The sequence below is a fragment of the Stylophora pistillata genome, unplaced genomic scaffold (assembly GCF_964205215.1).
Source record: "Stylophora pistillata unplaced genomic scaffold, jaStyPist1.2 SCAFFOLD_206, whole genome shotgun sequence".
Classification (NCBI taxonomy): domain Eukaryota; kingdom Metazoa; phylum Cnidaria; class Anthozoa; order Scleractinia; family Pocilloporidae; genus Stylophora; species Stylophora pistillata.
Genome location: NW_028290922.1, coordinates 32,005 through 48,478, shown reverse-complemented (window position 1 = coordinate 48,478; position 16,474 = coordinate 32,005). Strand labels below are relative to the sequence as shown.

The window sequence follows — 16,474 nt, the reverse complement described above, 5'->3', positions numbered from 1 at the left end:
TGAATGCTCCGTTTAGATGATCACTTATTGTTTTTCTCCCGATGTAGTCAGTGTGTCTTCTATCTGTTCGTAAATTGATCCGTTATAGGGATGGTAATATTTAAACCTCTAGGCTCAAGATCTCCGTGATCTGACTAGGTGATAATGCCATACCATGGGAAATGCTAGAATAGTTTTCCAGTTTCTTGTAAAGCTGCTTGTAGAGCTGCCTCAATTAAAACGTTTGTTAACAGTGACTAGACGACGCAAGGCGCTATGATCTCGTTGTCTTGGATTGTTTCACCGCTGAAGTTAAATACAAAGCGGGCTGAGTTGGTCACTGTAAATTCGAGTTATCCAAAAATATCACGGTAGGAGAAAAAGACAGCGAACCACCGTTATCATTTATTTTCAAAATTTATCAATTGCGTTTGTAAGATTCCACCCGATCACAGCTTGAAAAAAGAACGGTTCATGGGATAACTCGAATCTAGTCGACTTCGATCTCTAGATTGGAGAAAATTAAAACTCGCTCTATGCGGCCGAAACATCGCGATGAACATGCAAAGGGACTATATTGTGAGATGGTTATACTTGATATAGAAAGCTTAAAATTTTTCCTACTGAGACAGGTTTTATCTTAAGAATATTAATATTTACCACTATCAAAATGATAATTTTTATTTTTGTCTTTTACGATGTTTAACAAAAGATGATAAAAATGAAACAGTTGAGGAAATTTGAAACCGGCGGTCTAAGCAGTCTGAGGCTTCTGAGAAATGAAATTGTTCCATCCATCGAATTTTTTTTTATGACAGCATTTTTTAACCACTTTTTTCGCTCTCTGCTTCAAATATGCACCATTTCATAGATCCCGAAAGACTCGTTTGGAATTGTACTCAATTCAGAGCCACTTGAAAATTGCAGGTATATTCTGAAAGAAGACTGGCTGAGTTCAGTGCACCCTGAGCAATTAATAATCGAGTTAAATTCATATGTATAATGTCCGAAATCCATTAAGAAGATCTTTATACCGCTTCAATTTCACTAGTTGGACTTTGCTTTTTCTTTCAAAAATTACTGGCATCCTGTTCTAATTTACTTACTTTCTTGCTCTTTCTTTTTCTTTTCTCTTTCATCTGATTCACTTGGGTCATATGACAAATTAGCTGGTGAGTAACATTAATTATGTTTCTGTTGCATTTGAAATCCGTTCTAGGAATAGGTTGTCTCCATTTTGTAGCTCTCAAAAAAAGTAATGACCAATGGAACTTTGCAATAAAATTGAAAAGTAGTACTCTATGCTTTAACGGATCGAAACTCTTCTCCCTTTTTTTTTTTTTTACTGTTATCTATGCTATATTAGTTTAATTTTAATCGTTGTTCCAGTTCGTTACTTTCCACCTTTCGGTTTTTGTTTCCTTTTTATTTGATGGGGGTACTTCTCAATTGCCGTCGTACACCTTGCGATACAAAACAAATACACAGTGAGGTTTAGTTTCCTCGGGTTGTAATTGATAATTCTGTGTAATGAATTCATCCCAGTTTTGCTCTAGTGTGTTTACTTTTTTAATTAGTTCTCTTTATTTTGCTCTCAATCTGGTGTTTTGGTTCACATTTGTTAAATCAGACCGCACGTAACATTTTTGTTGCCTAATATTCACTAGTTGAGAAAAATTTGAATTTCTTGAATCATGTTGAATATCTAGACTGACAATACCCAAGAAAGGAAATGAAGCCCGAAATTCTGCTGCCTGTTCGTAATTGATATTAGAGTTTACGATTAATTGTCGTTTGTAGTTAATACGTACTCTAGTCACGGTGTTCTCATTTTCTTTACTACTTTTTTTGTCTTCATTTCCCTTTAAATCTGCTTGCGTTGGTCCCCGTTTGACAATTCAGGTTGTAAGTAATGCTCTCGTTGCTAAGTAGTCATTGATTTTAATAATGGTTATTGACTAAATAAAACTGCTACAAACAAGTGGTGTCGGTGACGAACGACAATTAAACTCGGCTGGTTCGATAATTGTATATTTTAATCACTTTATTCGCTCGCAATACTCCAAAACTCAACTCGACTCGCTGTTGAAAAAACACTCGCCCCTGGCCAATAGCAACGAACCGACCTGTCAGTTCACATAGCAACACAAGAATAGATAGATAAATAAATGTACCGGAAGCGGGAGGGACATCCCCTCCCCTAGTCGAGACACAACGTTTGTCGAGAAGATTAACAGTTCTACACTTCAGCTTCCTCTAATAAACAAAGTTTAGTAATCGATCTCTTGTACTCTCCGTGCTGAGTGTGGACTGTAACTGCTCGAACTAACCCATCTCGCCCAGGATTAGTTGATACGATTCTGCCCAATGGCCATACTCCACGCGGATGATTTGGCTCAGCAACTAGGACAACATCTCCTTCTTTGAGGTTCTGTTTCTTCTCTTTCCACTTCTTCCTCTCTGTGAGGCTAGGAAGGTATTCCTTGGTAAAACGTCTCCAAAAGAAGTTTGCTAGCGCTTGGGACCGTCTCCACATCTTCATCGAGTTGATCTCTCTATCACTAACTTCCGCATCTTCGTAACTCGGACTCGACCGCAACAGCAACAAATTATTTGGGGTTAATGCTTCAATATCCCCTGCATCATTGGACACATGAATAATTGGTCGACTGTTTAGTATACCTTCTGCTTCAACTAGCGCAGTTCTTAGCACTTCTTTGGAAACTGTCATGTGTGTCAGAATTGCCTTCAGCGTCTTCTTTGTACACTGCACCAGTCTCTCCCACGCTCCCCAAAAGTGTGGGGCGCTAGGAGGCTGAAATTTCCACTCAATTTCCTTGGGTGCACAGAAGTTATTGTGCTCTCTGCAGTCTTCCACCAACAACTAAGAATCCATCTTCAATCTGCGGATCAAGAGATTTGATTCTACTTCTCTTGTGGATCTCCTTACCCATCTCTAGACACTGTATATCTTCGCTGAATGACTCAAATTGTGCCCTCTTCACCAAATAATTCTGAGCAGCTCTCATTTCACTCGAAGTAAGTGTTCCCAGTAGACGCGTTTCCTTCTTAATTCTTGCATTGTTTGCGAATCGCATCACATAAGCCGTAACTCTTCTTAGTTTGGTCAGAGAAGAATACTTCTTCCAACCTAACAGGATCTCATTCTCCTGAGATGCTCCAGCCCATCTTCCCTTCTTCCTTTCATTTGCTTCATTTATCTCGGAGAGTGCTTCAACTTTATTCTCTGGCCACAGTTCTGCTGATTCATACAGGAACTTGGGTCCACTACTGTAACGAAAACCCTTGCAAAGTTCTGTAGGGCTTAGTCCACGGGAGATGTCATCTGCAGGATTAACCTCTGTAGGTACATATCTCCAACTCACTGTGCCCGCCCCTAGTGTGGCCTCCAGATTGCTCGTAATTGTGTGAATCTCAGACACCCGGTTGCCGACGAATGCTTTATATGTGGAACTTATCTGGCGGATCCAATGTAAGACTGTGGTGGGGTCAATCCAGAAGATTATCTTCTCTATCTTAATGGTCATTTCTCTCACCAGTGTTTGAGCTAGTCGCACGGCTACTAGAGCTCCCATGAGCTCCAGTCGGCAGATAGACTGTAACTTTAAAGGGGCAACACGGCCTTTTCCCGCAATAAGACCACACTTTACTATATCATCTGTATACGCATGTCTTAGGTACGCACACGCGCCATAGGAATCCTGACTGGCGTCACAAAATACGTGAACTGCGGTTTCTCGGATAGGTTTCTGTTCTTGAAGTAAAGTTCTTGGAGTTCTCACTTCGTCAAGCTTCTCTGCTTCCCTATGCCATTAAAGATCAACTTCTTTCAATTCATCATCCCACCCGTACTTCACACGATTCAGATTCTGCAAGATGATCTTACTTCTGATAGTGAATGGGATGATGAGTCCTCGTGGATCCCAAACAGAGAATGCTTGGCTCAAGATCTTCCTCTTTGTTGTACCTGGATCACCCTTAAGTCCGGTAAACCGGAGCATATCCTCCTGGGCATCCCAAATGACGCCCAAAGTTCTCTCTGTTGGCAACTTGTCTTCACTCAGCTCGAGGAATCTCGGAGATCTATCTTGCTCCAGGATGGTCGCCAAAACGTCTGGGTCATTCGTCAGCATTTGTGCAAGTGGAGACCTCCACGGCGTAGTAACTCCGTCATCTGCTTCCGCATCTCAATAGCCTCTTGACGAGAATCTTTTGATGGTAGGCCATCATCCATATAAAAGTGCTTGTAGACTGCTTTCACACCCAGAGGTAAATCTCTGCCATTCTCATCAGTATTTCGCCTCATAGTATAGTTCGCTCTAGATGGTGCAGACACTTCTCCAAACACTGTTCTCTCGAACTGATACACACTCGGTTCTTCTCTTAGAGAGTCCCTCCATAAGAATCTCATCGCCGGCTTTTCATGGTCAGGGAGGCGAAGCATATGGCACATTTCTTTCACATCAGCAGCCAATGCAATTCTTCCTTCGAAAAACCTGAGGAGGACTCCAAACAGAGAGGACAGAGGATCTGGCCCTGTATAGATCTTATCGTTCAAACTTTGTCCCATAAATTTTGCAGATGCATCGTAAACTCTTCTGAGACGATCAGCTTTCTTGGGGTTAATGACAAATCTGTGTTGTAAGTACCAAGTCACTTTACTATCGCACTGTACTTCCTCTTCACTCAGTTTCTTCACAGAGCCTTTCTCAATGTCATCCTGGATTGATTTTGCATATCTCTCTCTGACCTCAGGACAGCTCTCAAAATTCTTCTCTAGGGATTGCAGCCTCTTCTTTGCCATTTCGTAATTGCTGGGTATAGACGGTTCCTCTTCCCTCCAAAGTAGGCCTGACTCGTATGCATCTTCATTCGCATTCTTAAAGGTTGTATTTTCCATTAGTGACAATGCTCGCTTATCCTCAATTGAACGAGTTGGATCTGCTAGCCTCACCACACCTAGCGTTTCTATCTCTGACTGAGCCACGACCAGCTCCTCATCTTCAACTGAACTTCTTTCGTATACCTTGAACCCATTGTATGGAGAAACTACTCCTCGCTCGCTAGGTAACCAGTTAGTCACCGCCCATCCAAGTAGGGTTTCAACTGCATAAGGCAATCTGTCAATTTCTGGTTGACCAGAGGGTTTAACAATTTGTTTTGGTAGAATCAAATCAGAGTTGTTAGTTCCAATTATGAGCTGCACTGGACCTGTGTCGGTGCCACGTAAGTCCAAGTCCTTCAGGTGCTGATACTCTTGCTTGATTGTTGACCACTTCAACTTCTGATCCGGACCACTCAGGCCAGGGATTGTTTTCACATCTCGCAAGGAATACTGAACTTCGTCTCTTCCGACTCGTGCCACATAGCATTTCTTGATGTGCTGGGAAGTAAACACCTTCCGCACATTTACTCCTTGAATTTCAAGATCTACCTCTTTTCCGTGAAGTCCAAGTGAGAGTGCTAAACTTTCATCTATTAGTGTTGTGTTCCAGCCTAAGTCACGCAATGCCATCACTTGTTGTTTTCGTGTTTCTCAAAGACAACTATGGGAAGTACTTCAACCAATGCACGACCACCAGCGTCACAACCTGCGTACGCTGACTGGCGATACCCTTCGTGGCGCTCCACAGCCTGACATGGTGATGAGTCTTCACCTTCCAAGAATACTTGTGCAGGATCACTTTCAACATCTGGCACTCGTTCAGATTCGCGTTTCGCTTTTGCTCGTTCAATAAATTTCAAGTCGACTTCATGTACGAGGGTATGATGACGCATGTCGCAGTTCTCAACTTTGCATCTATTCCTACTACGGCATTTACTCAGACAATGACCAGGTAGTAAACAACATAAGCAGAGTTTGTGTTCCTCAACAACTTTCACCTTTTCGTTAGACAACATTCCTTTAAACCTTTTGCACTCCTGCAAAGTGTGATTAGTGGACTGGTGAACTGGGCACCTCTTAGTTCGACAGCTGGTGCGTAAAGCTTCTCCTGTGGCTCCTACAAACAGCCCAGATTGTGATTTGTCAGCTGACCTACGCCTATCAACTTTAGATGTATCTAAACGCTTCCACTCTCTCTTCTCTGGCATCCACCGCTGCTTGGACTCGCTGTTTTTTGCCTCTTTTTCCAGCCAATTTGCAAATGAATCCCACGTTGACAACTTTGGTTTTCCTTCAACAAACTCGGCCCATCTACAGAAAAGGCGTGCAGGTAGTTTAGCAACAGTTGCTTCAGGGACTTGCGAATTAAGCTCATGAAGGAAGTCGTGCTCCTTTAAAATGCCTATCAACTCAGAAACCATTTCTTGATACTGCCCGATCGGCATACTATTTTCTTTCACTATGGTCGAAAATTGGTCTATACGCTTCTTTCCAGCTGACATAACTGTGTCTACACGGCCAAAACGCTCCTGAAGCGCAGTCCATGCCTCCTCGTATTTGTCTGAACCTGGCATGAATTTCGCTAGACATGATCTTGCACTTCCTTCCACAGAATCTAGTAGAAATTTAAGCTTCTCTGTTGCATCGTAAACCTCCCTTTAATCCACTTCAACGTTAAATGCTGCTTTAAATTTTGAGTACTCTAGTGGATTTCCATTAAATTGCTGCAAATTTGGTTTAACGATTTTCACAAAGGCTTGCAGTATTTTCTCAAACAACTGATCTGTCTTCGACGTCTGCATGCTAAGGTTTCCTGTGGCAGAGGTTTTCAACTCAGCTTGAACTTTAGCAATAGATGATTCACATCTCTCCTTTTTACAGGGTTGACTAGAGGCGTCTGAAACGACCTCTGGTTTAATGGATCTAATTTCCTCGTTGTCAGGTTTTTCGACAACAGTGTTCTCAGTAATTCCCAGGTCTAAGCGCGAGACCCGATCGTTCACGCCGTCTACAGGTAATTCATTCAACTCTTCATCAATATCGCCTTTATTTGACATACCTTCTTCCTGGGCGATGGCATCTTCGAACTCATATTCCAATCTTGGTTCTTCAGCTTTCATTTGAAGTTCCAAAAGCTTTGCATGCTGCTGTTGTTCGGCTCGCAGAAATTTGATCTCATTTGCGAACGTTTCTTCGGCTATTTTTAGTTCAAGGGCTAACTTCTCGGCTTGCAACTTCTTTCTTAAAACGGAACGTTTACCTGAAGCAGTGGACTCACTTGGCGTAAACAGTCGTAGTGTTTTCTTCTTTGTTCGAGGCACTCATCTTAATGCGACTTGAATGAATCTTCACAGTATTTAACCACACTGCTCGATAATAATAATTTACGCAGTTACATTTACACAGGTGACTTACAGCTTGACTCGGCGATTTTTCACTTGACTTCGCTCAGTATCCGGCTCGAAAGACCAAATGTCGGTGACGAACGACAATTATACTCGGCTGGTTCGATATTTGTATATTTTAATCACTTTACTCGCTCGCAATGCTCCAAAACTCAACTCGACTCGCTGTTGAAAAAACACTCGCCCCTAGCCCATAGCAACGAACCGACCTGTCAATTCACATAGCAACACAAAAGTAAATAGATAAATAGCTGTACAGAAAGCGGGAGGGACAAGTCGAGTCCACGTATTTACCTATTTGTATGGATGATATGGGACGGTCTAGAATTACATTTAGAAAAGAGCAAATAGTTTAGGTCTCTACCATTCATTAAATCAAGACACATTTCCAGTTGCATTTATTTTGTTTCTAACAGGCACAGTGTTAAACACTAAAAGCCTGCTTTTTGATTGCTACATGCGATTTTTTTCACGAAACATGTGAAGACTGAAATTTATTTCTTTGGCAATGAATTGAGTTGCCTGATTACTCTGGTACATTTAATTTTCTCTTTTCTTGTTTTCTTCATTTTCCTTTTAATCTGGCTCCCTGGCCCCGGAAATTTGACAAATCAGTTGGTAAGTAACATTTGCGTTCCATAATAGTTATTAGTTACGATGATGGTATCTATTGGATTTGAATTGTATGAAGCAAGTTGATTATCAACAAGTGAAATACGCGCAGAACCTGTCTTCCTTTCCGTAACTGATAATTAAGTTCTATTTATGAAATGTAGTTGGTGTGCTAATGTGCTTTCTCTCTCTCTAAAATTTCTAATCCTCGCAAAAAATAATTGTTGTCTAGGCGACACTTTCTAACCAGTTCAGACCTTTTGTTTAGCAAGCTGGCATTACGATTGCTTATGTTTCATTAAACAAATTGACATTGATCTAGCGTAGCCTGGACTTTTATTGAAGACGATATTCATCCCCATAGTGGTTAGAATGTTGTGGAATCTCGAAGCGCAGCTGAGTGAGTCCACAATAAATATCGACATTACTTAAAAAGATTATTTGAGTGCGTGCCACGTTGACTTGAGTAGCGTCGTCTGTACTAATATCGACAATGGCAAATTGGCCGATCAGATTGCGACATTATTCCCAATTGTGGTAAAAAGCTCCTTATCGTGACCAGTAGTAGAAAGCACAATTCCAACCGAGCAGAATGTTTTTTATTGAATTAATTAAATCAAACTTTAAGCGCACAATTCTACTTGCGTAGAAAACTCTTCAATCTGGTGATCACATAGTATGTGAAGCTTGAGTTATCTAAAATCGATGTTTTTTCTCAATGTATCTATCAGAGCACTTTAGGACAAGTGAAAAAACCTACGCAGAGTATATTCAGCCACTTAAAAAAAGTAGAAAATCATCCATGCAGAACAGTTTCCTTTTTTGCTATTATTTGCCTTTTTCACTTTAAGTTCTTGTCTGCACCTGACTACTCTGGTACAATTACTTTCTTCTTTTCTTGTTTTCCTCATTTTCCTTTTAACCTGGCACATTGGCCCGCAAATTTGACAAATCAGGGAGTAAGTAACATTTACGTTCCTTAATAGTTATTAGTTACGATGATGGTATCTATTGGATTTGAATTACTTGAAGCAAGTTGATTATCAGCAAGTGAAATACGCGCAGAACCTGTCTTCCTTTCCGTAACTGATAATTGAGTTTTATTTATGAATTGTAGTTGGTGTGCTAAAGTGCTTTCTCTCTCTGTAAAGTTCCTAATCGTCATAAAAAATAATTGTTCTCAAGGCGACATTTGGAGCGATTGCAGAATACCCGGCCACTCACGCTCTTTATAAGTGGACTGCTCCCGCGGTCCGCAGTCCCATAGTGGATGAATGAAAGGAGCACGATAAACTGCCACCGCGGTCCGCAGTCCCGTAGTCGATGAATGAAATGTGTTCAGATGGGCAAGGAGTACGATAAACTGCCACCGCGGTCCGCAGTCCCGTAGTCGATGAATGAAATGTGTTCAGATGGGCAAGGAGTACTATAAACTGCCACCGCGGTCCGCAGTCCCGTTGTCGTTGAATGACATTTGTTAAAGGGCAAGGAGTAGGATGAACTGCCACCGCGGTCCGCAGTCCCATAGTTGATGAATAAAATTTGCGCAGAAAAATATAAACAAAAGGATACTAATTTGATGCCACAAGATTAGGCCGAATTGTTAAAGCCTTTTTAAAAGGATAATAGCTTACTCGCCCAAAAGTCGCAAGTTATTCCATCAATAGCCTTTTTACTCTCATCGGACAAAGGCGGAACGCGTGCGAACGGCTCTTGGAAATGCATTTTGTGAGCCCTCGTGGTAAAGATGCCAGCGACTACCCCCATTTAAGAAAGGCAAACTCTAACCCGTTGTCATTGTGAAGTTTTAATGGCGTTCTGCAGTCCCGTAGTCTATGAAAGAAATTTGTCTAACTCTTCTAAGATGCTTAAAAGTAATTATTATTCTTAGCCGAGGGAAACCCTGACCCTAAAAAGAAGGTAAAACCCTAACACTGGATGAAATAATGGACTTGAACAAAATTTGGCTCTAGGTGAAATGTGAGACACATCTGACTTTACATTTGTCCTGGTCGCAAAAACTTCAAATGTGTGACAAATATGTTATCATATTTGTCCCTGATAAATGCAACACAAATATTGTTTGAATATGAAGCCATATTTCATTCAAGGACAAATATTAGACAAAACAGACAAATGTGTTCAACATCATACGAACCCTATTTTACCCCACAGAGAGGTTTTTTTCAATCGCGTCTCACCTTGTATGATAAATTCAGTTCCCCTACTTTTTATCTCTAAGGACATCACTAAGATCTGGGCATTTTTTGTCTGGATCAAAAGTGTGATTTTCACTAAAACAAACTGAATATTGGTAGAGGCTCGTACAAGGAATTGCGTGATTTGACCGGTGCAAGCCATACAGTTGCCTGAACTGACTGTTAACTTCTGCGCTACTGTTCGTATTTTATTAGTAAAAACCCAAGCCAATGTCCCCCAAAAGAAGAGAAATGTCATTGTGCTAAAAGTAAATAAAAAAGATAGAACAAGGGATAGGGACAGGGCTAAATCTGCATTGAGACATTCCTCATGATCCTCAAAACTATCGTAGGATTCCAAGCAGTGTACTTCAGAATCTCTCTCGACGTCACTAGCGCTATTGTCACTTTCAGAGGCAGTTTCAAGATGTCTCGATCGGGTACCTCGACTGACAAAGTCATCACAGTGACTACAGTAATAACTCTTTTCCCCTCATTTTCGAATTGAGAAAAGATATTGAGCTAATGACGAGAACTGACGAGAATTACAGTAACATTTGCCGCTGTACTCTGATCCGCAAAAATAGATACAAATTTTCGGAAGTGCATGCACAGGTAATCCCTAAAGGCCCTCGCGCGACGCTTTGTGTAATTCCAATTCTTGGACATTAACATAATCGGGGGGATTTCGAACGTCACTTCAAATTTAAAGCGTCTTTCGTCCAAGTGTCACGTCTTCGTTGAAGCAAGCCTTTAACCAAAAGTTACTCCGCAGTTTTTTAATATGTCTCACAGAAACAGATCGAGCAATGCAGGGATTGATTTTGACGAGCTTACCGAGGTACCGCTAACGTCTAGGCACTTTCACCGTCGAACGGTAAGCTTTTACGTGTATTAATTAAACCAGAGTTAATTTAAACGTAGGTCAGTAAGACAGGTCAGCAATTCACTCGTTTTGCTCTTTGAAGATTTAGAGAACTCCAGAAACAACTGCAGTCGTTCTTCGAGCGCAAGACCGTCCGCGGATTTCCATCGAGAGATCTCGATCTGAAAATCATATTCGTCGTGATTTCCAGCTTCACAGTAATGGTGATTCAGAAGAGACCTCGCCAGTTTATCAGCCAGTCGTCTCCACTCGCTTGCCTTCAATTGTGCCCTGCGGAACGCCTTCTTCCTCCTCATCGAGGAGCCGATCAACTCCAGCCACCACGCCACTTTCTCATGTAAACGCTAGAGCGAGTTGTTCCGACCACGAAGGGCAGTTTGACACACTTACAAGGCCAACAGTCAGCACCCGCAATGGCAGATAAAAGGAAAAGTGAAAACCCTCCACGAGATATGGTGGTGAGTATTTTGATTATTTTAACTTTGAGACGTCACGGTGTTGATAACAGCTTGTTGATAACACTTTGTTGCTGATTTCATGCACATAGCCGTCATAACAATAGACGGCCATTTTGTTTTTAACGGATGAAATTTATTGTTGAAATATTGTAGTATGTAGTTTTAAAGGAGCTATGTCATGATAATTTAAGCCATTTTGCTGATGTACAAATATTACTTTCAAATTTAGTTTTCTAAGTTAGAAAAACGCCAAAGAGGTAACAATAAACAGAAAAGGAACAAGTATGGTTAAGATTGGGCAAGATTGAGAATGGCAGACTTGAAAAACTTGGCCACATTTTTAAGATGCGCTGTCTGTGAGGTAAGCCATGTTTTTTGTACATGTATGTTGGGAAAGTCCCAGAAGCTCTGGGGTTTCGCTGTTTCGTGACCGTCCCAGATTTTGCCAATTTATGTTTTCATATGTTGGGAATGATTGCAGAAATCTGGCAGCCATCAGGTAAATAGAAGCACTCCCGATTTATCCCCGACCATCTCAGATGATCAGGGATATGTATGATTTTGTGTTTTCATAAAGCCCTGGTGAAATGGTGCATGATAGTCGAACTGTCATAGGTAAGTTGGGAGAATGAGAAATGCTGTGGGAATATGAGCCATTGGCAACCAACTTTTTTGGTTCTCCCAAACTTCTCCTGAACAATATATGTCTTTAGTGTTTCTATTAGTTTGAGTTACAGTATACACCAACCCAAGTACTTAAAAGCTTAACCTCATTTTGCTTTTCAGTTTTAATGATCACCCCAACCATGAGGTTACCCAAGCAATCTAAAGAGGTGTCAGAGCAACATCAGCTTTCAAAGAGGCTGATCCTGTTATATTAGAGTGTAAGTATAGATTAATTTTCTATAACTATGACTATAATATTTGGTGGCTTAATAGCTAGCACATCGAACTGTGGATCAGACATTTGGGTTTGAGCATTGGCCTGGACCAGTGTGTTGTATTGTTTGTTCTAGGGCAAGACACTTTACTTCCATTGTAGCGGCCGACATAAGCGAAGCAAAATTTCGACGACAACTATGAGTTTCGCAAATGAAGACACACTCTGAAGCGAGGATATATTTTACGGAAAAGCCTTGAATCGTTTTATTTAACGTAGTCGTGGTATCCAAATACTAATCGTAAACTGAAATCTGAATTTATAAAGAAGACGCTAAGCTAAATGTGAATAGACAAACCAACATTCCAAACATTCCGATATAAAGGCAAGATGCAAAGCTAGCTAAAACCTCAAACAAACTCTCAAAAGAACTATATATAAGTTCAAGGAAAGGAACATTAGCACTTACATAACAGTCCCGCTTGTAAGAATTGAACCAAAACGAACTTCAAAATAGGTTAGGTATTTGGAAGCGAAATGGGAAATTCAAACAGACACTTACTCTAACACAGAAAACTGTAATCTTATGGCAAACGACAACAACCATACGATAAACTAAAAAAAAACTTCAACTACTCTTCTCTAAAAATCGCACACGTCAACATTAAAAAGGGTCCGCGTGATTTGCTTACGAGATTACCTCGTAACCTCAAAGTACGCGCACGCCAGTCGCGCGCGCACAAGTTTGTTAACGTCTTCTTAATAGCAGGCAAAAACGTGGCAGTCGTTACATCCATAGTGCCTCTGTGGCCTTCAACTTAAGCCAGCTGTGACCGAGGCAGGTTCTGATGTTGTTATTTGAACAACAAGACAGACTTATAGCCACAATAAAATCTATTTATACAGGAAAGTACAAAAGGAATGATACTGATAAAAAGAAAGGGTGATTGCAAGCAAATCCTCGGTAAAATAGGTCACTACCTTGAGGTTACATGTACTGGAGTTACTTTTTTTTGTGACCAAGAGGTTCTGAGCTTCTAACTGCTGGTCTTGACACTCTGAACTACTGAGTTAAACTAACTAACTGTACTTCTTTTATAAGGAATCGAACAATAGCGGGAAATTCTCTAAAATTTTGGAAGTTAGGTGTGATCATTCTAAAGGAAATTTAGCTGCAAATCCTGTGTTTAGGATGATTTGGTTATCATAGGAAATAGTTAGGTGTGATGGTGCGACTTAAAGGAAATTTATAATGCAAATCCTGTGTGTATGATAATTTGATTATCATAGGAAATAGTTTTTGAAGATTGAGTCAGTTTGCTAGACATAACGTCTCGTAGTCACGTTCGACGCACTAAAAACTACTATAAAACGAATACAAGAATTGTAAAAACGTGTAAAATGGTATATAAAAAGTCACTTGTAAAAATGTAGCGGAATTCCAAATCGATTTCGATCAATTACGATCCTCATCAGTAGTTTTTTTAACATGGCGGAGTACTACTGATGAGGATCGTAATTGATCGAAATCGATTTGGAATTCCGCTACATTTTTACAAGTGACTTTTTATATACCATTTTACACGTTTTTACAATTCTTGTATTCGTTTTATAGTAGTTTTTAGTGCGTCGAACGTGACTACGAGACGTTATGTCTAGCAAACTGACTCAATTATCGAACACGTTCCTGGCCTCGGCCCACAAAATTTCATCACAGTTTTTGAAGATGTAATTCTAAAATTATAACAAAAATATTGCAATGTCATGCACAATTGTGAGCCTGGTCACACAGCTTTTCTGTTAAGTTTATCCATTGATGATATGATTGACTAAGAAAGTAAAAATTAAGGTGTTTGAATTAATTTGTATGTACTTTGGCCACTTTTGAAGATTCCTTTGTTGGGTCTATTTATCCAATATCAAACAAGGAAAATGAGTGCAACATTCAGAAATTTACAGTAATAATATTTTTCAGAGGTATTTTTATTTTATTCTGGACAATGATCAAGATTTGTGATATAGTTTTTGAATTGCTTTTGTCACAGGTGCCTTAAAGACTTACTTTAAAACCCTCAGGGAAAAAATCAGAGGAGTTGTTAACCCACGTGAGGAATGAGGGATTGCCCCAAGTGGCAAACAAGCAGGATGAAAGAGTAATAAATTCTCGGAGGAATCAAAGGGGTCACAATGTGGGTGAATAATGGTGTACCTATCCTAAACAGAAATGACTAAAAATTTTTATCACGTGACCAATTATTTTTTTGTTTTGACCAGGTGTGTTGTCACTTGCATCAGTTTCAAAACTTTACTGTCAACAATACTATAAGGAAAGTAATTAGCTACTGTGGTGATTGTTGTAAAAAAATTTGAATTTTATAGCTTGATAGTTAATTTTCTAGCCAAAAATAAAGCCTCAGATGCTTACAGTCAAACTGGGTATTCTTTTTATTGCAAACTTGCAAACTTTTGCCTCGTCATTGGTATTTGATTGACAGCATGAGTCGAGCAAGTTTCAACCTGTACAAGCAAGTTGCAACTTTCACTATCAAATTTGCTCAAGCAAGTTTCCAAGTTCCCGTTTTCATTTTGCGGTATATAACAAGGTAATACCAGCTCTGTTTCAAAGAAACAGAGTAAATTCAGTCAGCCGTCGCCCGCCTGTTTATCAAGAGACTGCGAGAAATAAGTGACGGACTTAGTTAAATTAGCAAAACCAGGAATCGTGCTTCAAACTGAAAAGTGTAAGCCATAACCTTGAGGGACTGATTTGAATTTTTAAGGGAAACTCACAGTTTGGCAACTGGGAGCTAAGCCTGTCACTAATTCATCGCAGTCTGTTGATTAACAGCAAATATTAGGCAATATCATTCTGTTTATTTAACACTTAGTTTGTCTTACCTGACTTTATATGGCAAAATGAAAACCAGGGCTTGAGAACTTACTCAGCAAATTCAAATTGAAAGTTTCAACCTGCTCACATAGGTTGCAGCTTGCTCGACTCAGACTGTCATCAAATACCAATGTTGAGGTAGAAGTTTGCAAGGTTGCCATCAAAAGAACATCTGGTTAACATTTGAGTATAGAAATTTATAGTCAAACTGGTTGCCTCGTGATGGGAACTCTATAATATTGCATTGTGATGTGAAAATATTGTTTGACAGCTTGCTGAATGCAACTTGCAACTTTCACTTCAAATTTGCTAGAATAGTTTGTGAATTATTTTCAAGTTCCATTTTCCCATATAAAACAAGCTAATTGCTGATCTGTTTCTAAGAAACAAAATAAAATTGCTCAATTTCTGCCTGTTTATCAACGTAACAGACTGCAAGAATGTAGCATTCAAATTTCCATTGTCAGGACATCACACTTCAAAAGTAGTTATGTGAACTATGACTTTTTTAGTTAAATTCCTATGAAGTGAGTCTGTTGCTAATTTCATGCAGCAAACTTTCAATCAATATTGGAACATTGCAACACAACATTGATGAGTTCCTGTAAAAATAATTACCAGCAGTTTGACAGTAATTTGTAAGATTAGCTGTGTTGGTGATGTGATCAAAGACTAATTGGTATGTTGCAATGATGTTCGGTCTTTTAATGCCTTACAAAAAGAGAACCTACTGTATTGAAACTGATAGGGCAGGCAGTACCTGAGTAGGAGTTTTTTGGAAGTAACTTCTCTTTATGAATTATAACACACCAAGTACAGTTTATGTGAAAATGTTTTGTTGAGAATGTCCTGCTGGCAGGAGCGTTGTAAAGACTTAAATCAATGATGTTATATTTTAAACTTACCTTGTAGCTTTTCCCCATTATTGAGGTTATATTCTGTATCACATATATGGTATATATATATATAAGTGTACAGGGGCTGATTAAATACATTTATTTATGAAATGTTAATTTCCTTTAACAGAAATGGTTTTGTTTGTACATTAAAGGAGAAATGTTACATAGATTTTCCATTTACTATACATTTATATGTGTTGATTTTAGTCAGGACTGTGGGTGTGAGATGATTGGACATGCGAGGATTGCATTAATCAAAGTAAATGCGATTCCATTTTTAACTGCCACTGAAACAATGAAATTTCTGATATGCAGTGCATTATTGAGTACTTGCAACCCTAATACTGAAATAACGTGTGGA

The 16,474-nt window shown here is 39.7% G+C and overlaps 2 protein-coding genes, 1 long non-coding RNA gene and 1 pseudogene across 3 annotated transcripts; 1 reads left to right on the top strand and 3 right to left on the bottom strand.

Moving 5' to 3' along the window:
- Positions 1–2,218: 2,218 nt before the first annotated feature.
- Positions 2,219–2,710, bottom strand: LOC148715604 (uncharacterized). The gene has a single exon (XM_088746746.1). It carries the CDS (start codon positions 2,708–2,710, stop codon positions 2,219–2,221), a length of 492 nt encoding a protein of 163 aa, XP_088602872.1.
- Positions 2,711–2,831: 121 nt separating this feature from the next.
- LOC148715603 (uncharacterized) lies at positions 2,832–3,527 on the bottom strand. The gene has a single exon (XM_088746745.1). The coding sequence runs from the start codon at positions 3,525–3,527 to the stop codon at positions 2,832–2,834; it is 696 nt and encodes a 231-aa protein (XP_088602871.1).
- A 599-nt stretch (positions 3,528–4,126) lies between these two features.
- LOC148715602 (uncharacterized) lies at positions 4,127–7,339 on the bottom strand (annotated as a pseudogene).
- An 836-nt stretch (positions 7,340–8,175) lies between these two features.
- LOC148715601 (uncharacterized) lies at positions 8,176–16,298 on the top strand. The gene is made up of 4 exons (XR_015995938.1): positions 8,176–11,444; positions 11,674–11,805; positions 12,231–12,328; positions 14,370–16,298. It is a non-coding gene; the product is annotated as an uncharacterized LOC148715601 (long non-coding RNA).
- The last annotated feature ends 176 nt before the right edge of the window (positions 16,299–16,474 follow it).

What these genes read in the sequence shown, in the direction of transcription:
- LOC148715604 (XM_088746746.1), bottom strand. Translation starts at nt 2,710, where the DNA reads ATGACAGTTTCCAAAGAAGTGCTAAGAACTGCGCTAGTTGAAGCAGAA.
- LOC148715603 (XM_088746745.1), bottom strand. Translation starts at nt 3,527, where the DNA reads ATGACCATTAAGATAGAGAAGATAATCTTCTGGATTGACCCCACCACA.